This window comes from Meleagris gallopavo, chromosome 17 (assembly GCF_000146605.3).
Source record: "Meleagris gallopavo isolate NT-WF06-2002-E0010 breed Aviagen turkey brand Nicholas breeding stock chromosome 17, Turkey_5.1, whole genome shotgun sequence".
NCBI lineage: Eukaryota > Metazoa > Chordata > Aves > Galliformes > Phasianidae > Meleagris > Meleagris gallopavo.
The window spans coordinates 6,200,554-6,218,797 of NC_015027.2; the positions used below are offsets into that span (position 1 = coordinate 6,200,554).

Here is an 18,244-nt window from a genome sequence, read left to right on the forward strand (position 1 = left end):
AAAAAAAAAAAAACAACTATTAATTAATTTGCTTAACTGGCTGTCCCAGAAGATTTTACCAGAATTCATAACCTGCAGTTAGGTCATGACATCTCAACTTTTGTTAACCTGTATGAGAATGAATAAGCTAAGCATCAAGAACTTGATCTGAAGAAGGAGTTGTGCAGGCAAATTACTGATTAATTGTCTGCTCCTTGACAAAGCTTACTAAATCCATGAGATTTAGTAAACATCAGAAAATCTTTGCAGCGCTGCTTTACGCAGAGCTCTTGATTAATCAGTCATGTGCTTCCCTTCCCCAAATCCTTTTTTTCAGTGAGTTGACCACAAGAGACCAGTTAAGAGAAGTGGGTTTCTGATCCTGTAGCAAAGACTGTCATTAAGTTGCCCAACAACCATCGGGGATCTCCTGCACACGCAGTTTACTTAGAACCAGACACACACACGCACGCAGTTTTCTCTTTTAGCAAGGATTGTCCTGCAAATCATCTGAACTAAATCTCAATCTCCCATTGCAGTGCAGCCTTGCTACTGCCCAGTAACCATTTGTATTATCCTTTACTGAATGTATTTGTACAAATTTGGCTACAACACAAAGCCTACAACTGCCACCAAAAGCAGCAATTCAGCTTTCTTCCACCCAGCTCTCGTCTCCAACCTTTCTCTATGCCAGCTCTTCCTGTGATCATGCAGTGAACCCGAGTTGTGAACTGATTTGACTGAGAAATAGCCTAAAACAGGGGGAGGGGAGGCACACTTCAGTTGAATCAAGTCCCCAGTCTGGTTTGCTGCATGGCCAAACAGTTCTGTGAGCAGAACGAGGGGGGCAGGACAAGAATGGGAATTGGGAACTGGGAAGAGAGCTCAATTTCTTTCAGTAGCAGTGCCAGCTTAAGATGTCTTTATTAAACTACAGTTGTAGATGCACTGGGTATTGGAAGCTGAGGTCCAAATATCTTGTAAAATTCTAGAAGAAAGGCAATGTACAATCAGAAACCTAAGTAACACAACAGGTAGTTTGTGCTGAGAGGTGACAGAATGGAAATCACTTCAGCAGGCCCGACTGTCCTATCTTTGTGGCATTAAGACATTTAGTCTTGAAGGTTGTTAAACTGTGTTTACCTGGGGGACATGGGCCATGTGTGGCGGATTGGTATATGCAGGTTGAACATGGGAGGGATGAATGGTGAAGACTGTTTGTTGTGCTGTAGGAAAACTATTTTGTGGAGACTGCGTATTGGAGCCTGGCGTCATGGAAGGTGGGGTTGGAGCTAGACCTGCGTGGTAAATTGCCGACTGCTGTTGTGGGTTTGCCAGGTGGAGTGCCTGAGCAGCCTGGTGCTGATGATGCTGGAAAATAAAAATAAAAATAAAAAAAAAAAGAGACAGTAAGTCAGTCAGAGTTAGGTTATGGTCTAGAAACGAGAGATGTTTACATTACTTTCCAGAATAAAAAAAGTTTGCAAAACTGTTCCTCATTGTCAATTTTTAAGTCACAAATCTAAGGATCCCCATACCTGTGGTCACCAGAAAACTCACTGCAATTGCACCAGGCTCATCTTCCCCTCGCACTACAGTTGTGTATAGAGGAGCCTGGAAAATGGATGTGCTCACCAGAACCTACACTGCCAGGCAAAAACAAAGAGACCCTGAAGCCTCAGGGTTGGATGTACTTCCTAACCGCAATGAAAGCGGCTCAAAGGCACCACCAGTAGGAAGCTATGGCATGCAGCATTATCACAAGTACTATTTTGCTTTTAGCTGCCTGCCTTGGAGAAAAATCCTCAGTGTTAATCTGATACTTCCAACATTAAGCTGCAGCAAAATTATGAATCTTCTTTAATCATAACGTGGAAACGAGCTACACCTCATCCCTCGTGGAGATGGAGAAATGTATGATCAGACTCATGTTGGCACTTACTGAGGAAAAGGGATTGCCACAAGTTTTCCTCCTTTCTTATCCTAGAAATTATGAGACTACCACATTTGGCTGCTACAAGTAGAGAAGAATGAGATGATATATCTTCACTTCTAGAAAACATGGAAAGCTGGACAGTTCCTGCGTGAGATTTATCATATGCAGGTGGTTTGGGCAACTTCCCCCACCATTCTTCCTCTTAAGGAATCAACAGATCAATGTAAAGTCACAAATCAATGCAATTCCTTCCAGTAGAGTGTTTTAAAAACAACTTAAAAACATTCACTCCCTTAAGATGTTACCTGCACGGGGCTAGGAGCAGGGTGGCTTCCAGCATGTTGACTTTGCTGCTGGCCAGTTGGCGTAGCCGAAGGCTGAGGATGCGGAGGGTGCGGATGCAGGGTAGCATTAGGGTGGGCATACTGCTGAGCAAGTGAGCCAGTGGAAACTAGGATGAAAAAGAACAATATTTAACAACAGACATGGAATATACATTTCATCAAGTCACCATCTGCACTTGAAGATTTCGTTATATCTCTTTCATACTGTAAAAATACTCCCTCCCCCTTCTAAAATAAATATTTATCTTGCAAATAGCTGAGTATCTTACCTTGCTTTCGTGTAGATTTTGCAGAGCAGTCTATAAATAACCATAATTAGACAGTTCATCTTCCCTAGTTTGACAATGCAACAGATACTATATATGAGAAAAGCAGTATTTCATCTTTGTTTTGTCAAAAAGACTGGTTTGAGATATCAAATTTATCTATACAATTTAGTTTTTCCTGAAATGTTCTTTAAAAAGCTGTTTTAAGCCATTTTTATTTCCACCATCCAAAAAATTATTTGGCCTTATACCTGGCTAACCTCACCATGCTACTCTTCTGGAAATTGCTCACAGTACAGTCCGTGTAAAGCATATACAGTGCACGTATGCTTAAAAGCTACAGGGACACACAGTATAAACATCAGAGTAGAGGAATTTTTGCAGAAGTCAGCATCTTGCCCTAGAATAATGTCTCTCTCCCTCCCCTCAAGGCTGATTACAGAGTTTTCTGGATCACCACCATTACGTGAGCTTTTCAACACTACCATGAAATTCTTAATTCCTTGAAACAGTAGCAAATAAGGTAAGAAACTCCAAAAAGGGAAAAAAACATAGCAATATGAAACTCACACAAGTGGAACCACATCTGTTGCTACAGCCATACCAGTCTCCCAACAGCAAGCTAATATCAACAAGATCCTTTCCAAGGAGGCCTGCCCAGTTCTACTTTAAAAAGGGCCACACTAAGTTGCCCTCCCCTCCTGCCCTTTTTACTTTTTTTAATCTAAGGGAATCAAAGAAAGCATGAAGAGCCATAATCACAGCAAGTCTTCCTACAAACAACAAGTGCACAACTGGAAATTAAGACCTTAAAAAATGAAACTGCTGCCTATTCCCTCCATTGCTTTTAGATTTTGTGCCACAACCTCTCAGCTTGCAGCGACACTTCTGCACGTGACAATGTGCACTCCTCTTTCCAATTCTACAGCTTGTCAGGACTGCGGATAGCTTTGCTGACAATGGTGCTGGAAGAGAAACAACCAAAGCAAACAACAACTTCTCTGAATCTGCTCCCTGCAACTCCTCCTCCTTTGTTCTGGTACCACTCTGTCTTTCTGACCAAAGCTAATCACACTGCTCGCTGCTGGGTGACAGCTTCTTTCAGGAGTTTTGTATTGCATTGCATGAGAATTTGAAGTAGTTTTGTTTATTTGTCAGGGCTTTTTTTCTTTTTTTTTTTCCTCAATGTAGAGTGTTGTGGTAACATTTTCTTGCCTTAGTAAACATACTTGGAAAGCAGAGCACAAGGAGTAACTCCAAGTGCAGCTGTTGTGTTGCAACCATCTCCCCTGCTACAGAAATACAGGGTCTCATTTCTGCAGGCAACTGCTTGCTGCAGCTTCTAAGGAGTTTCACTGTGCTGGGCTCTATGCTCATGAACACACAGAACTGCCTGAATATATAGAAAGGACAAAAGACAAGATGGGAGGAGAAACAACACGAAAACATAGCTGCATCTGAAAGCACAACACTATAGAACAAAAGCCTGTCTCAGACAGCAACCAGGCTGTGCTTGACACACAATTACCCTTTGCAAACATTCCTTTTCCTGCAGTTTGGTTTGCTGTAAAGCTGCAAACACTACTCCTAGAAAACTCAGACTTAACAGAATATAAGTATACAGCATCTTCTTGTCTAATGGAAATGTTTCTCCCCTGTGCAGGCCATTATGGAGGTCTCTCCTTTATAAAGTCACTGCTCACCACATTTAACTTAATCTCACCCTGCTGTCCTGAAAGCTCTACTAAACCTTCCCTGAGCAAGTAGTCTCACAATAATGTGCACCACAGTGTTTCAGGCTATTAATGCAGATGAACTCTGTATGCACTTGTAACCCTGAATTTTTCCACTGAAGTGTACTCATGCACGACACATGTAGCAAAAACCACATTATCTTCTGCCACACAGAGCACTTAGTTACACTTCCAAAAGCATCAAAAGCAAGAGAAGTCACTGTTTCTCATATCACTACTAAAATGTACTTTGCAGCAGCATCCCTACCACTTTCAGATTTGGACAGCTTTCAAATACCACTCCCCCTTACAAACACTACACAAAAATGAACAACGGAAACCAAGATTATTTTTACAGTATGAAACTAACAGTTTCCTACAGCAGGAAAATTTTCTCAACCTCGTTATTATACAACACTCTGAAGAAGGCCAGATGTTATTATCTCTGTCAAAGTCATAAACTCACAGCGGGATCCACTTGCTGCCAAAGGCAGGCAACCAAAGATCTGCCTTCCCCAGCTCTCATTCCACCACCTTGGCCGCAGAGCTGGCATGTCTCCCTCTAAGTTACCTTCTGCTCCATTCAAGAGCTTTTTGAATATACATGAAAATTAATGCCAAGTCATAAGATATTCAAGGCTTCCCACATCCTGCTGCACTGCCTGTTAAGAGCCCCAAAATAACGTGGTACTCCCTGAAATCTTTAGTGCAATTCATCCTTCATTTCTCTGTAGCCCAGAGAATAATAAACAGTTATTCTGAAACAGATACATCACACAATCAAAGTTCACAAGGAGAAATTTCACTCTCAGAAGAACAGTGAAACTGAAGAATTGTGCCCCAAAAATAGGGAAGGGTGGGGAAGTGTCAAAGCATCAGCTCCCATAACATTCCAGGAGTCTCTTATCCATAGCTTTGCAGAACAAAAATTCTGTTATTAGAATCGTAATTTCCCCAGCTTCTCCTCTCCTGTTTTGTCTTCACTATAATATCTCTACAAGTTCCTTAAATTGAGCAGAGATGCTGCTGCAAATTATGTTTTAATAGCAATATTAATATTAAAAGCGCATTTCAAAAGGAGATATTTGACACACTTATCTAAATCCCGGACACAAATCAGAAGTGGTTCAGGAAGAGTGGCAGCAGATCTGAAACAGATGCACTGATCTGTTACCTCAAACTAGAGGTCAAATTTTAGCTCTAGGAATGTAGAAGGGTTTCCACGTGTAGCTGCTGCAATTAACAGCTTATGACAAGCCACTGAAATCTCTGAAGCAACTTAGAGAGCCTCTGGAATAAGTCTTGCAAAATGGTCTCTAGAAATTCACCTACAAAGCCACAACTAAAGCAAGATCAACAGCTTTTTAACAAACTTCTCCCTGTTCATCAAAACAGCTCACTACAAACCAGACAAAACAGGAGGGCAAAAACAAAACAAAACAAAAAACAAACAAACAAAAAAACACCAACAAATAACAGATTATCCAACATTTTCCCATGTCAGAACTTTGCAGATTTTCAATTGGCCATCTAGTAACCAAGAAAGCATCAGGAAAGCACCAGGCAAGGACAAAACAGCTCACAGATCCCCTTGCTTTCTCACTTCTAGCACAAACACACTGCTTCTCACCTTCGTGCCCTACGTTTCTCTCCCCAGTAAATGCTCCTTGAGGAAACCTGCTGCATCTTTTTGATTGTTTCCCAGCAGGAGAGATAGTAACTGAACTAACCTGGAGATACACACAGTGAAGGTAAGTTGGGCAATACTGAGGAGAGCACAAACATCAGATGCATTTAATCACTGAATTCAGTTCTACAGAAGTGCAATCCATGTCAAAGCCAGCTACCAAACCCAGCAAAGGAGCTGAAATCAAGAGGTAGAGCAGCAGCAACCAAGCAGAACTCCCAGATGTAGAAACCATATTGTGTAATTTCTTATTCCCCTGGTAGGGATCTCAGTGCTGCCAATGGTGGCCATCATCCAAAGATGCCCTGAACCCTATTTTCAAGAACTGACCAGTGAACAAACTTCAAAACTATTGCCAGATCCAGTAAGATGGTGAGGATAACTACATTTAAAAGACCTGAATGGTAGGAAGCAAAGCAATAGCAACGTTTCTTTCAGAGTATCAACATTTACAGAAGTCATTTCACACAGGCATAGTGGACTTCCTTAAAAGATTATCCACTAAAGGAACGAGCTTCTTAAAATTATTTCCATGCACCAAATCAATATGTATAAAAGAGCACAGGTCAGCATCCCACAAGGCTAGCTTAGGTAAAACCAGTTCTGTACAAGGGACACACAGGATAGCTGCTTTTAGAAGAGATTTTTGGAGAAAAGTGGTATTTCTCACATCTTTCACGTATCAGGTTATCTAAAAAAAGTAAAAATAGAAAGAAGAGTGCCTGGCATGGGCTGCAGCTGGCCACACAAGACAGGCTCACTGCAGTACAGGAGCAAGTCTGACAGTACCTTGAAGCTGCAGTTCCCTTCCCCACGTCCCACCTGACAGCTCCAGCCCACCCCATCCAGCCTGACCACCCCAAACATCTTCCTTGGGGCTCCGTGATGAACACCAAAGCACTACCTGTTAGATGTCAGGGGCTCCCTTACTCAGTGCTTGCCTATAACAACACCTGCAGGAACAGCACAGAGATGCAGTGTTCCTCATCCTGGCTGCAGCTTGAGCGAATTCTTCCCAGGGGCTCTGAGCTCGAGCTCCAGCCTTCAAAAGAGATGAGGCACTCCTCCTTTTAAGGAAGTTCATTAACTTGCAAAGTCTTACATCCCAGTTGGGCCATGGAAGAAAGGGAACAAGAAAGTTCACCTAAGGAAATGAGTGCCATGTGTGGACAGCTTTTCTGGTTGCAGATGAAGAGAGTGAGTACAGAAGTTAAAACATTGTTTATCAAACAAAACAACTCAATAAAACCCACGTTGCTGTGGTATTTTAAATCTGTTTAACAGCTCTTCTACTGAAAGGAACTTCCCTGCCTTTTCCACATACTGGTTTGGTGCAAGGAAACCTGTTCCCCTCAACACGTCCCATTCGTTTAACATCTGTTCTTTAGATAGTGCTTTTCTGTACAATCAAAATTAGTACAAAAAACCCAACTCACTGGCAAAGTAGAAAGAAGGGCCTGTCTCCTTGCTGTATGGTATTTTGGGACATGCTGAATTTGGGAAATAGAAAGGTAAATTAGCCTCTTGCCGCGTGCATGCTGCCCGTCTTCTGGAAAGGTCAGTGTCTTTTTTTTTTTTTTTTTTTTAAAGACCATAGAATCATGCAGATATTTGTATTTACTTAGTTGATATTAGGGTTGGATATTTAGTTTTACAACTGAGTGGAGATGAAACAACACGAGTCTCAGGTAAGCCTTCCTTCTACACTGTGATACTGAGGTCTTCAGTTCTTAATTTAGTATTAACACAAATAAACTTTACGTCGATTCATTATCTATTACAATCCACTGTAACAAGAAGGTTAAAACGTAATTACATTAAATCATAAATCGCCCCCCTTGTTTGTTCAACTGTTTCACTGTCATTCTTAACAGTTCCAAGACACCTTTGGTGACTGGTTCACTTAGTCCCTGGAGAATCCTTTGAAGCTTACATTATATCCACCATTGTACTATCAGGGTAATAGAATTTACTCTACTGCTGAGACAGAAACCAGATAAAGTTAGAGACAATACCAGACCAGCAAAACATATGCAGAAGGGGAAAGAGGAAGGGAGAATGGGGACAGGAATGACAGCACAAAAAACAGGAAATGCATCTGTATAAAACCAAGGTCTGGTTTTACACAAGTTTCTGTTTTGTTTCTAAACAAAAAAGTTAAGTTTTTCAGAGAATTCCAGTTATCTACAAGCATACACAGTTCAGCTACATGGTAACACAGCAATTAATTAGCACAGAAATACATCCACCCTCAGCTTAGATAACCAGATTTTCTGCCAATGCCACGGGACAAGCTGTGTCTTTGGGCGACATAGGAGCAAGCTGTGAGCCATCAAACTTGACCAGAGCAGCAACATGGACCATACAGAGCCAACACTTCATGGAAGGTGGTGTGTCCTGAAACCTACGTGCAGGGTGAGGATGGGTCAGTGTGATGGGGTGTGCATGGGGCAGCTATCAGTGAGTGTGCTGTTCTGCTCCTGCAGAACTTGCATGTCAACTTCCCGTGCTAAGGGAAGCTCGTGTCTCCAGAACTTACAAGCTGAAATGTGTAAGAGCCATCTGTACAGTCTGACTGGCTGACAAGATGAAAGAGGGCTGCGTGAGCCTTCCCCATAGTGTTCTGAGGGGTAAAAGCCCAAGGATTTACACATTCCTTTTGTGTGCTCAGATGGGCCTGTGGTGAGCACACAGCTGAGCTGCTCGGCTTCTCTGCTTCTCTTGTCAGCAGCAGTTTGGGAACACAAGCAGGGCACTGGCAAAGAAATCCCAGAAGTGCAGAAATATCCCATTAGACAAAAATATTTTGCTTCAAAATGAAAAAGTGCAGATCAACAAGTGTAAGTCACTATGTGTATTTGGAATTGAGAACTCACTTCCTGAGACAGGAACGAAAACAAAAACCAAACTCGCAGCAGTTAGGACCAACAAGCATTCCTCCTCACTGCCAGGCAGCTGCTGCTTGCCACAGGCATTCACTTGTCCCAAACCATTGAAGAAGATGGAGTTTCAGAGCTCACCAGAAAACATTTCACACCTTAAGAACTCATAAGCAGTGCCCCAACCCCCACGGCCCAGCGCAGCTGTCCTTGTAGACATCTTCTTTCTACCACATACACAGGAAAAAAATGGAGTGAATTTTGCAAGAATTATCTCAAAGGAAGCACCAGAACCTTGAAGGATAAAAGGACACTGTAACCCACTGAATCCTGATATGAATGGGGGGTGGGGAGGGAACTCAGAGAATAAAAATAAAAATAGATCAGACTGCTATTTTAAAGAGCCAAAAGGAAATGTGAGAACTTGCTTGAGCAAACGCTCCGAAATCAAAAGCAGCAACGGCTGTTTCTCAGGAAGTTGTTATTCTGGATTTTCAAACTGCTTCCAAAAAGAGGACCAAATTTGATTCAGAATCAGTGTGTGGTGGTATATTTCGCTCAAAGATTCCATGGGTAAGCTTAAGATCCCCAAAATACAGAACATAAGTTATAAATACCTTTGTATATTACCATTCAAAACTACCTGTCACTCAAACTGAAGGGAACGATTCCAGCAAGTTGTTTGTCACCACTTCATGCCATAAGCAGCATCAATCTAATACCTTAGGCAATTCTACATTTCTTCCAAGCAGTCATGTATTGATAAATGGAAGCCAGTTATCTTATAGATGGACACATTTTCAGGGAATACCATCAGCCTAGGCAAGGTCTTTGAGTAACACATGAAAGCCTTGCAAAAACCTGGGAATCGAGAGTGATGCACTACATCTGAAGTCACTCCATGGGTAACTAACTGTAAACTTTGAGTCAATCCATGTTCACAAGGCAATAAACACGTTTACACATGGCAAGACCAAATAGTCTTTTTTTAAAAAAGTGTCTCATATGGTGTTCATGATCCAACCCAAGCTGAATGTTTTCTATAAACAAGAATTTTAAGTGCTTGATCATTTACTGGGAAGGTGGGAGAATGTTTGGAAGAGTCACCAGTGGGCACTTGAAAGAGCACAGAGACATGCAATTTCTGTAAATTAGGTGGAAAAGTATTGTTTGAATTATGTAGAAGCAAATATTACAGAATTCTCAATTTTGACCCAGCCTAGTTGTGCATGCTGGTAGCTGGTCACATACCTACAACAGATAAGCCAACACAAACCAACACAAAATGAGAACTAACTGTTGCAAGTTAGAATCTCAGTGAAAAAAACTATGCAGACTTCTGATCAGAGCCAACCAAGTGGAAAAGGCTTGTACTTCAATGCTGTAGAACCCAGTGCTTATGGAAGAGAAGGATGGTGCACAGTGGGAAATTCCTAGGAAGTAACAAGCAACCATACTGAACAAAGCTTCTGAGATTCTCTCATGTCTAGCTTTATTTTAATCAGGGTTTGAGGGGAGAGTTTTCACCAATAAAGGTCTGAAAGCCTTTGATCGTTCACTGTATCAGAATTCTATTTAATCTAATGAGAAAGCAAACAGAAGATCTGTTTACACGGACACCTCAAGCACAAGAGTTGAAAAGATCAAAGTAATACATTTAGTAAGGACCTGTGAGAGAAAGACTTAAGCTCTTCATGTAGCTTCCCAGTTCAACTTTATTACAAATGAGCTGAGGTGTTCTTTCAAATAGCAAAAAAAGATTTCTTGCTATGATTTTTGTTTCTGTACTATGTTACCATATTACTGCAGAGATCTGACAGGATGTTTTCAGATGGGTAAGACACAGACTTGTTTAAATCAAAATTAATTTCACACTAAATTTCAGATTTTTATCCCTGTTAAGTTTTCATGACACATCATGGAATTCCATTAAGTATTAGAGTAAAACTAAGCACCGGAAAACATACAAAGATGTCTAAAGGTACAGAAAATCTTTTATTAGAATCTAAGTCAATAATATACGTGACCCAATAAAAGTCTTCCTCAGATGCTGTAACAAGTATTGAAATGCCATGTTTTCAAGAGACCATCTATCGTTTTGACAATTTATGACAATTTTCAAGCCTTCTAGCAACCTTGATTCTACCTCTTTCCATAGCATGTTTTGCAGTGAGGCTTTCCCTCCAAAAGGGGCATTGATTTATCATACATTTGTAACGCTTTAGAAGTTCTCACATTATAGTTTGTAACAAGGAAACCCACATTTTCGCCATTTCACTCTAAGTGAAATATGCTCATCTGATGATGCTGAAGACCAAAGTCAAAGCAATACATGAGTTGTTTCAAATACTTGACTTACCAAAAAAGAAAGGTAAGCAACACAAGTTTTATTTTGCTTAGACAGTAGTGTTCATACTGTTAATAATGCTAGTAGTATCATAAAGACAGCATTTCACTAGTTGTCAGAACTAAAGTCAAGTTTTGAAACTGAGGTCATAGCCTTGCAATAAAACCAGTCCTACTTATAAACAAGAAACAATCAAGGGATGTTGTGTCAAGGGCATCAAGAGAACTTGAACAAACTTCTTTCAGCAGATATTCTTTAGCAGCTCCCAGCTTGAAATTTCATCTTGGTCACTGGCATCCTACTGAAATCAGCACACTCGAGTTTTCATTTAAACCAGGTGGCTCAGTTTTCAATGCTTTGCTCATCATCATATGATATATAAACCACATTTACTGGTATAATTTTGAGTGATACCCATATTTGAAACTCGAGATTTAAATATATCCCTGCACAACATAAGAGCTTAAAAAGTTACATATAACACAAAACGTTTCCTACCATACATAGCATGCGTCTGTTCATGCGCACCATACTGTGTTGCAGAAGAAGATACTAAACCAGGCTGTGCATGAGTTGGTGGTGCCATCATTCTAGCGTTGCCCTGTATTACAGGGCTATAAACATGAGGATGCTGCATTCAATAGAAATAAGAAAAAACAGGCAGTTAAGATAATTACAAGAAACTAGTCTGATCTAAACAATAATTACATATTTAGAAACAGCAATAGCTTGGCCTTATTGAAAACACAGGGCAAACCAAGAATTTTGTACTACATGCTTATCCCAGTTGTTCTAAGAACATAAGGATGTTTTCCACACTGGATTAGAAACTGACAAAAACCACTGGCATGCCTAATTTCTGCCACTCTAATTACGTAAGCTTATGTACATAATCACATATTTATCCAATTAAGTATGTTTATTTAAAAGTCTTTGAATTAAGAGTACAATTTTATTTTTAGAGCCTAACTAGATGTCCTGTCTCTGACCTGAAAGGAATTGCTCAAAAAAGGTAGTATCAATAACAAATGACAGCTTCTAAATTGACCTTAAAACTGCCAAGTTCTCTCTTCGAATAGAGAAACCCTCCAGACTGACTTCTTAAGACCAGACACAATATGGTATTTGAGACTGAATCACTTGTCTATTTGTCATGCCATATCACATACAGCACAAGGACTCTTACCTGAGACTGGTAGTGTGGCACATGCTGCACAAGAGGCTGATTAGGAAACTGCTGGGGACTATATGCAACATACTGTGTTGAATAAGCAGGTGGTGTAGCTACAATTGGAGGGCCTGCTGCTGAGGCAGGGTGCATCATGGTGCTCTGATGATGTTGGTCTTGCCGCTGCTGTGGCATATTTGGTACTGCAAAGCAAAAAGCACCACGCATTAGAAATACAGGATGAAAAATGTTAGTTTTACTGAAAGCTTTTACATTACAGGGCCACTGTTACCAAACAGAAGCTCCTCAGCTCTCATTTTTAATCTCCTTACTACAGCACAAAAAGGAGTCCCTCCAAGAAACATTTGTCATCACTGTCTTTTAAACATATACACAGCCACAAACTCAGACCTGTTTATTTTGTGAAGAAAGGAAGGTGAAGAGAGAAAGAGACTGACAAGAATCAACAACAAGAGAGAAGGGTTACGTCAGGACACCTACATTAATTCAAGTTTGATCCTATCCCCTTCAAAAGGCTTCGTTTATCCTCTATGGGAACTACTCAGCAACTGCTCCATCAACTGGAAAGCTGGGTGTTAACATTGCTTGTGCTCATGGCTGAGGAGAGCAGAATAAAGGTCTCCACACAGCTGCAATTTTAGGTATTTGCATCTCTTAATCTCTGTGTTATCCTTCAAGATAGCATAAAGTAACTTTCAGGTCACGGTCTACACTGAAGGGGACAAAACAATCCATAGGAAGAAAAGGAATAAAAATAATTGGAGGGTAGAAAAGATTAAGAGAGCAGAGTGCCATAGTGTGAGACTAAGCAACAGGGCATGATAGCTCCGGGTGAGCTCCAGTTTGCTGTAGTGAGCGTGTAATTAATAACTAGGCTAACTCAAGCACCTGTAAACTCCACTGCAGAATGCAATGTTGTCAGACCTCTTAGGCAGAGGGAGAGGGAAATGTTGAAGATATGTCAGTAAATTCACTCAATAATGATTATGTTTACACTGCAAATCAGCAAATGAAAGAAGTAAATACACAATACAACTTGAAGAGGGTAAAGGCACTGAACTCATGCAGCTTCTTCAGGGCTATGTTGCATACAGAATGGATACAGAGGGAATACCGACACTTTGGCAAGGAATTCAGAACAGAGACTGGCCTTGCAGGGCAGGAGTACCCATCAGTACACTTCTAATTAAAGCAATCAGCATTAGCAACCAAAAGATTTCATTAGTCAGATCACAGTGAAGCTGGTGTTTTTAAAGCAGAAATACATTGCAGGTTTTTGTCTTCCCTGCTTTCAAAAAGACCACTTGTTTACTTCTAAACTGCTCTTTCAAATAATTTCCTACAGCAGCAGCTGATCAGCAGCACTGGAACCTACCATCATGAACCACTGTACAACGCTGCAAGAAAGCATGCACTATGTCAAATTACAGCAATATCTGAAACAGGGCTATAAAAACAAGACCACTGCGGGTTTTTGCTCCCTCTCTGCACTGAAGAGATGAGTGCATCTCACCACACACAGCCACAGGTGTCACTTGCTAAAATAATGGCATTGTTAGTCCAGCTGATGCAGAGGGAATGCAAAAGAACAAACTGGAACCAAACTGGAATTTGCAGATGCATAATTATACTCTTTCTGAAAAAACATATTCTTCTCATTGACAAAAACTCTATGAAGGCACCACTCAGAGCTCTGCTGAAAATCTGTAATATTTATGAAGAATATGAGGAAAACCAGCTTACACTAATTTTCCAAGTAACAGAGACCTTTTCCAGTTTGTTAAATCAAATTCCAAAAGCAGAAATGCCATGCTACTCAAACTTACAATGGATTTGGCCAAATCACATTCCCTAGGAATGACTATTTCCATTTAACTCACCTTCATTAAGAACAGTATTTAAAATCTCAATTTGAAAACAAAAGCACATGGGTTAGAAAATACACAAACATTTGTTATTTTGTTCGTGCTGCATGCAAACTAAGAACCAAACAGGCAGTATTATTCTCACCTTTACCTGCTCTATATGTCTTGGCTTGGTTCACTGGCATGGGCGTCATGGGTATAGGATACAAAGGCTGAAACAGAAGGAGGAGTTTAAGCTAAAGATTCCTTTTAAAGACGTGTATGTGTCTGTGTTGGGGGTGAACAGCTTTCAGACCTTTTACTCTGAGTCAAAAAGTAAAAGAAATACAATGACCTCTAATAATATTAGAAGCCATTTTTTCTTCTTAAAACCTTACTGACACAGGTAACAAGCACAACATTCATCATGGCATATCAGAACTCTCTGTAATAAGTTACCACCATGAAACTGGTTTCAAGACCTGCCACATCCTGGTTTACAAACTCTTTTCAGAGACTATTTATACAAATGTAATGCCTTAGGTTAAACATAAGACCGAAGCCTCAGAGAAGTTTCTTGCAAACTCCTTTATTCCAAACAAGAAGAGCTCTTGTGACCTTGTTGAAGCTGTCAACTAAATCACTCATTAACACATTCTGAGCATACTGAGTGTTTTATGAGAGCAAAGTTAGGGCAAGATTGATTGCTTCCTCCACTACCAAAACCTTTAACCACAAAGTTAGGACTGTTAACCACATTTTTTTTTTAATAACCAGCAACCATTTTGAGCAAGAGAGAAAAAAAATATTCCACATTTCAAACACAGTTTAGTGAACTCTGCCTAACCTATGTTTTCTTTCACCACTGTGACTAAGTCTGCACGTACAACCAACCAAAACCATACGGTTTGCAATAACCTGCCAAGTAATGCTAGTATTGTTACTGCAAGCAATGTATTAAATCAGACAACTTTATAGCAGTTAGGTCTGAAAGCCCAGTCATCTCTGCAACAACCAGAAATTAGTGGGACACAGCTGGAAGCTAAGGACAAAAAAAAACAGTTGCTTAAAACTTAAGTTAGCAGTACTGTGCTGGGAGCAAGGGGAAGGAGGTCTGTGCAGATTAACAGTAAATGCAAGTAACAGCTGTTGGAATTTACAAGTGTTTGAGACTATTATAGCTCTCAGGTTGAAAGGCCACTGGGGGAAAGTCAGTATTTACATAGCTAAAACTGAACAACAATGTAAATGTTCCCGTATTTACAGGAGTAATACTTAGATGTTCTAAGTCTCCCCCCTAGGCTGACAATCATCTGAAAAGTGTCAACAAATTTACATTACATGCTGCACTTTACCTGCACGCCTGGACTCACTGGAACCGGGTACATCATATTTGGTGCAAAACAAACAGGCTGAGTGTACACTGGAGTTGGCTGCTGATGGCCCACCATGGAAGGGCTTGGTTGAGCTTGTGGGCGAGGGGAGGTGGGTGTAGTAGAAGGCTTCGGCTACAAACAGAGTTCAGCAATGCACATGTAAGATTAGCTTGACTGTACTTCAAGTAAAAGGTTTGCCTCTGAGCAAATGCTAAACACTATCAATTAACTTACCTGAGCAAAAGATCGAGGGTTGAATTCTTTTGCATTAGGATTCAGTGTTGATTTTCTAACTTGCCTAAACATAAAGAACAGCAAAAAAATACCACTGAGCATTATTCCATTACAGCACGTATGTTGAACTCCCTAACAATTAAAAATCTACAGAGATTAAATATTTCATTTCCATCTGTGAGTCAGATTTCTGAGAACTCAAACAACACAGCATACAAAAAGCCACTCTCACTGACACTACTCATACTGCACTTCTCCACAAAGTTTTCTTGCTGTTCATACTTCAGTTCACATGAGGCAGGAAAACACTTAAATCATCATCTGGACATAGAACAGACATTAAGAGGACTAGAGCTACACTTGCAGCTCTATCACTGACTCATAAGATGGTTTTCATTCAGCACAGGCATCTCATCCGCTGTTTCCTTTGCTCAATTAAGAGGCAAATTGCATCAGTCATATAAACATTAGGATATTACATGTTCATAATAGCTTTTGTGCTAACAATTAAATGCTAATAGCAGATTTGCTTATTCTAAAAGACACAGTTACTCACTCAGAAGTATCCTTCTTCTCCTCTTTATCCTCTTTATCTTGTTTGCTTCCAGGACCAGATGTCTGTACACCTTGTGAAGTTACCTCCGGCCCTCGCTTTTGCTCAGAACTATTATTTATTGATGGAGAAATACTTGGACTATTGGGTTTGCTACTGCCACCGTTAGAGTTAGTATTACTGCCAGTTTCTATGATAGGTTCTTTAGGGGCTGGTTCTGTCTTTTCTTTAACTACATCTCTCGATTTTTCACCTTCTCGGGTTTTGGTTAGCAGCTGATCCACTGCATCTGAAGAGGAACTTGACTGTAACTGGAAAAGAGCCCAAGGTATATGTCCATTAAATTAATACACAAAACTAGGAACAACAACTTAACACCATCACAGAGTACATACAGTTCCATAGACCTTAACCGTTTGGAAATGACCTTTTCAAACACGTATTTCTGGTAGAAAAAAAAAAAGAACACTGACAACATTTTAAGCCTACACTCTGCAAGAAGCTATTCAGAGGTTGGTCTGACTACGTGTTGATTAGAAAGTGACAGGAAAGCTTCAGACCACGCCTTAGACTCAGCCCCCTCCGTGTCATTTAACAGTAACTCTTGAAAAGCTGACCTGATTTAGTAATATCATTACAACCAGGAAACATGCAGTAGAACAGTAGATATTTGTCTCCAATTTTCCTCAGCTAAACTCTCCATTGAACTCTGAAGCAGCTTTTCCACACACAGCATAAACATGTTAATTCTTTGTGCCTAACTATCACCCAGGTTTTGAACAGCATTTTCAGTGTGCAGTATTTAAGCTGATATGCATACTTGTGCACTAGGCAATCAGACAAGCACGACTTAGCAATGAATTTTATAACATTCAGTGTGAGCTCTTATGGACATTTTCACAAATTGAGCACAAGCTTTAAGGAAATGTTTCCCCATTAACATATGCAGTGTATTCAGTTCATTAAAGTAATCTGGATGCATGAGAACTACAATACCATTAAAGATAGCACATAGAGAAACTTACCCTAAAGTCATTCTTAAATTTCTTTAAATCATCAATCTGTTTTCTATGTTCTGAAACAATTGGAGATACACCTGCCAAAGACAAGACCAGAATTGTCCAAGCATCTCTAATGCAGGTTTTTATCTATAAACACCACATTCCTAAATTTGCAAAATGATAATGCTTGCATATCTACAAATTAAATACAGCTACATCACTTTATCTGCAATTTGGTATCATCCCATGAACTGCATGTATGAGGACACAGAAATAGTCTGTAAAAGCATGGCATTATGTAACTGACACATCTATAGTTCTAGCACATCACACACTAAGACAGAAGCCCTGAGGTATAAGAACTGCAGAACCCAGATGAACACAAAGAAACATGCAATAGAACCCTCAAAGCATAACATGTCAGCATTTAAAAAAATCAGTTAAAGCTGAAATGCTGACCAAGTTCCACAATGTGAAAAGATTTTTATGAGAAATGCAATAATAAGCAATGCTGCAGAGAAAAAGGCAACATTAAAGCATAATAGGAAAAAGTGTAGTTATAAAAAACAGTGTGCATCACAATGACCAGAAGTATTGTGTGCACAGCTCTAAGTAAAAACCCCATCCAGACCAGGAGGAAAAAGAAAAAAGGGGAAAAAAACCCACCAAAAAACACACAACCACATGAATATCTCTACACTGGGAGTAGATGAAATGAGTCAAGAGCAATACTTAAAACTGTAGGTCTCTGTCACTTTAGAACTGCACGACATCATTTTCCCTATACAACACCCTAGACAGACTGCCTCAAAGTTTTCCTTAAAATGTTAACTAAACTAGTCAGTATAGCAGGCTTAGGGCTCAGAATTATACATT

General features: G+C 40.1%; 1 protein-coding gene across 1 annotated transcript in view; it reads right to left on the reverse strand.

Moving 5' to 3' along the window:
• The window catches only part of ATXN2 (ataxin 2), a 42,722-nt gene that overhangs the window by 3,979 nt on the left and 20,499 nt on the right, over positions 1-18,244 (reverse strand). The window contains exons 12-20 of the mRNA XM_019620918.2: positions 17,393-17,463; positions 16,371-16,678; positions 15,815-15,878; positions 15,560-15,712; positions 14,377-14,437; positions 12,358-12,542; positions 11,670-11,802; positions 2,221-2,366; positions 1,123-1,350 (exon numbers count right to left, since the gene is read on the reverse strand). Coding sequence (XP_019476463.1) covers positions 1,123-1,350; positions 2,221-2,366; positions 11,670-11,802; positions 12,358-12,542; positions 14,377-14,437; positions 15,560-15,712; positions 15,815-15,878; positions 16,371-16,678; positions 17,393-17,463 — 1,349 coding nt within the window. The remainder of the gene's footprint in view (positions 1-1,122; positions 1,351-2,220; positions 2,367-11,669; positions 11,803-12,357; positions 12,543-14,376; positions 14,438-15,559; positions 15,713-15,814; positions 15,879-16,370; positions 16,679-17,392; positions 17,464-18,244) is intronic.